A 2,853-nucleotide genomic window follows, 5' to 3' on the forward strand; every position below is an offset into this window, starting at 1 on the left:
TTGTAATATATTACACAGAGCCAGAATCATAATTAATATATGATTAGTAATGAATTATTTCATCAAGAGAAATTTAATAAGGAAATATAAAAATGACCTGGGGTCAAATTGAACACATTCATTGAAATTAACATAACTGTACATTTACATTTAATTAGGGATCTATTTATCTGATGTATTGATCTGTTGTGGTCACATTTAGACTCAATGATCTGCGTTCAATGAGAAAATTATATGTTTGTAAAAATGAAGTTTTATGAAATAATGAAACAATTTGTTGATTTCTAACGCAACCTTTACATATTTCTATTCAAATCTCTTCATTTGGGCCGTTTACAAGAAAATATTGATAGTTTGTGATAATATATTTCACTTCAGGTTCTGGGAAATTCTAATTTGTCTGATGTTTCACAGAACGAATGATTATTGGATTCATCCAATTAATGTCTGTATTAAACTAAAGTTTTTTTTTCACCTGAGCTGTGAAAAGATAATGTAACACTCTTATTTTGGTGAATGGACGAATAAGTAATAATAAATATCAATAATAATAATAATAAGTAATGTTTGTGTGAGAAACTGCTGCTGCTCAGAGTTTTTAATATCTTTTTTTAAACCTGCATATGAATTTAAAATGTTAAATTAATAAGAGAAACATTGACAGTCATGCTTTTATTTTGAAGAATCAGTGTTTTTCCTGTTGTGTCGTTCAGTAACTTAATAAAATATATTCGACCCTCCCTCTAATTTATTCTCTTTCCTTTTCCACAAACTGTTTTTATATTCCGGACATTTTAATGTTTTAAAACGAAACAAATTATTAAAAATTATTTTTCTGTCTCCACTTCTGAATATTAAAACTTTGTCAGGAGAATATTTTTACTTAATCAGAGTTTCAGCAGTTGTAAACTAAATATCTGACATATTATAATTATTATTATACAATTTATCCATTCAATATTTTAACAAAGACTGTACACTGTTAAAATAAATAATAATATCAATAAAGTTACAAAAATATCCTGTGAATTTAGATAAGGTAAAATAAAAATCTGTAACTGTAAATAATCATAAAACTACACATTATTTAAATTAAAATTCCTTTTTTACGTAAAAAGATTAAAATACATTTGCAAATCTATAATTTTTCCCAGATATTTACTGTTTATTTAACAGTATTAAACTGTTTAATTCCAGTTTAATACTGTTATTATATAAAATTAGTGACATTAACAGTAAAAAAGTTTTTATTGTGTCATTTTAATGGATTTGTTTGTTAATTGACAGATACTTCTGTTTTTACAACACAAACATTAAAAACAGGGAAATTATCTCTAGAGACCAAAAGGATGTAAACATGTTTATTTCTGCTGTAAAGTTTTAATATGAGTCCTTATGGAGACTCTGCTGGAGCCAGCCTCTAGTGGCCGTTAAAAGGAACTGCAGAGGTTGGTTGTTTGTATTTGAACCATTTATACATTACTTTTACCTCATTATTAACTAAATTAAATAAAATAAACAATGTGTAGCATTTATCAAATACTTTTACTTAATTTAACCGTTAATTCATCACTTTAAGCTTTTTTATAAGTATTTTCTCAACTTCTTCAGTTCACAGCTCGTTTTTATTTTGTTTATTTAAAAACTTAAAAGTTCAAATTTTTCTTAAAACAGAAATTTTGAGTTTTCTCTCCTGTTTTTTTACATTTAACATAAAAAATCTTTAAACTCTTAATAATCGCTGTTGTAATTTACACTTCACATATAAAACACGATCAGCTCAGAAAATAAGACACAGTTAAAGTTTTGATTTTAAACTTTTCTCCATTATTACGTCATCAATGAGCAAAGAGTCAACAAAAAATATTAAAATTATCAAAATATTTACTTCACTGCAAAAGTGAAACATTTACTGTAAATAAATGACATCAGTGCAATAAAAAGAACAAAAGACAAAAATAAAATCACAGATTATTAAACAAAATCTGCTTCAACATTCGACTGCGGCTGGATTTCACATTAAAGACATTAAAGAGGAAAAACTCTTTATACAAACTCTAATATTTACATATAAATACATAAACTGAAACTTTACAATGTATTTATCAGATAATCTGAACTGCTGAGAAAACTATAATTTAAAGTTTCTTCTTTAGAAAAACTTAAATTGTTCAGAAAACTCATTAAAGTGAAAAACAATAAAAAATAATTAAAAATTCAGGTTCACTGTGATCAAAGTTTGAAATACAGATTTAAGTTTTTATAATATAAATTATAAATTATAAGTTTTCTCAACAGTAATGAGAGAAGTTAGAAAAGTTTACATTAAAACTTTAAAGTCACACAAACTGAAATTTGTAAGTTAAAAACAGTAGTTAAGTAGCTTAACTTGGTATTTTGTTTTTACAGTACATGAATAATTAAAAGAATTAGTCGACCTAAAATGTTTTTACTGAACTAATTAAAACTCAAAGATTTAAGTTTTCCTTTTTTACAGTGCAGAAAAGTTTTATACAGTTTATTTGGTTCTTTATCAGGATCAAAATCTTTAAACTTTCAGTTTATTTGGTAGAAATATGAGACAATAAAACTGTAACTGCAGATATTAAACTGTAGTTTCCATTTAATCATAAAGCTGTATGGAAGCTACGTAGTGCCAATATTCAGTCAAAAATAATTAAACTGAATGTTTGTGGAGAATAAAGTTCTGGTCCGTCCCGTCGCTCAGCCCTTCCTCTGGTACAGCCGGAGGACCCGACGGCGGTGCAGCGCCTCCCACAGGCGTCTCTCCATCTGCATGTCGTGGTTGGCGAAGAACTTCAGCGGCTTCATCACAGAGTCGTAGTAATGGTC

The 2,853-nt window shown here is 27.2% G+C and overlaps 1 protein-coding gene across 1 annotated transcript in view; it reads right to left on the reverse strand.

Moving 5' to 3' along the window:
• Positions 1-1,923: 1,923 nt before the first annotated feature.
• st6galnac2 (ST6 (alpha-N-acetyl-neuraminyl-2,3-beta-galactosyl-1,3)-N-acetylgalactosaminide alpha-2,6-sialyltransferase 2) overlaps positions 1,924-2,853 on the reverse strand; it is a gene marked incomplete in the record, with an annotated part of 2,489 nt that continues 1,559 nt past the window's right edge. Inside the window, 1 exon segment of the mRNA XM_035655479.1 lies at positions 1,924-2,853. Within this exon segment, the coding sequence (XP_035511372.1) occupies positions 2,725-2,853 (129 nt within the window).

Source organism: Morone saxatilis, unplaced genomic scaffold (assembly GCF_004916995.1).
Source record: "Morone saxatilis isolate NCDOM2014 unplaced genomic scaffold, NCSU_SB_2.0 Contig14, whole genome shotgun sequence".
NCBI classification, from domain to species: domain Eukaryota; kingdom Metazoa; phylum Chordata; class Actinopteri; family Moronidae; genus Morone; species Morone saxatilis.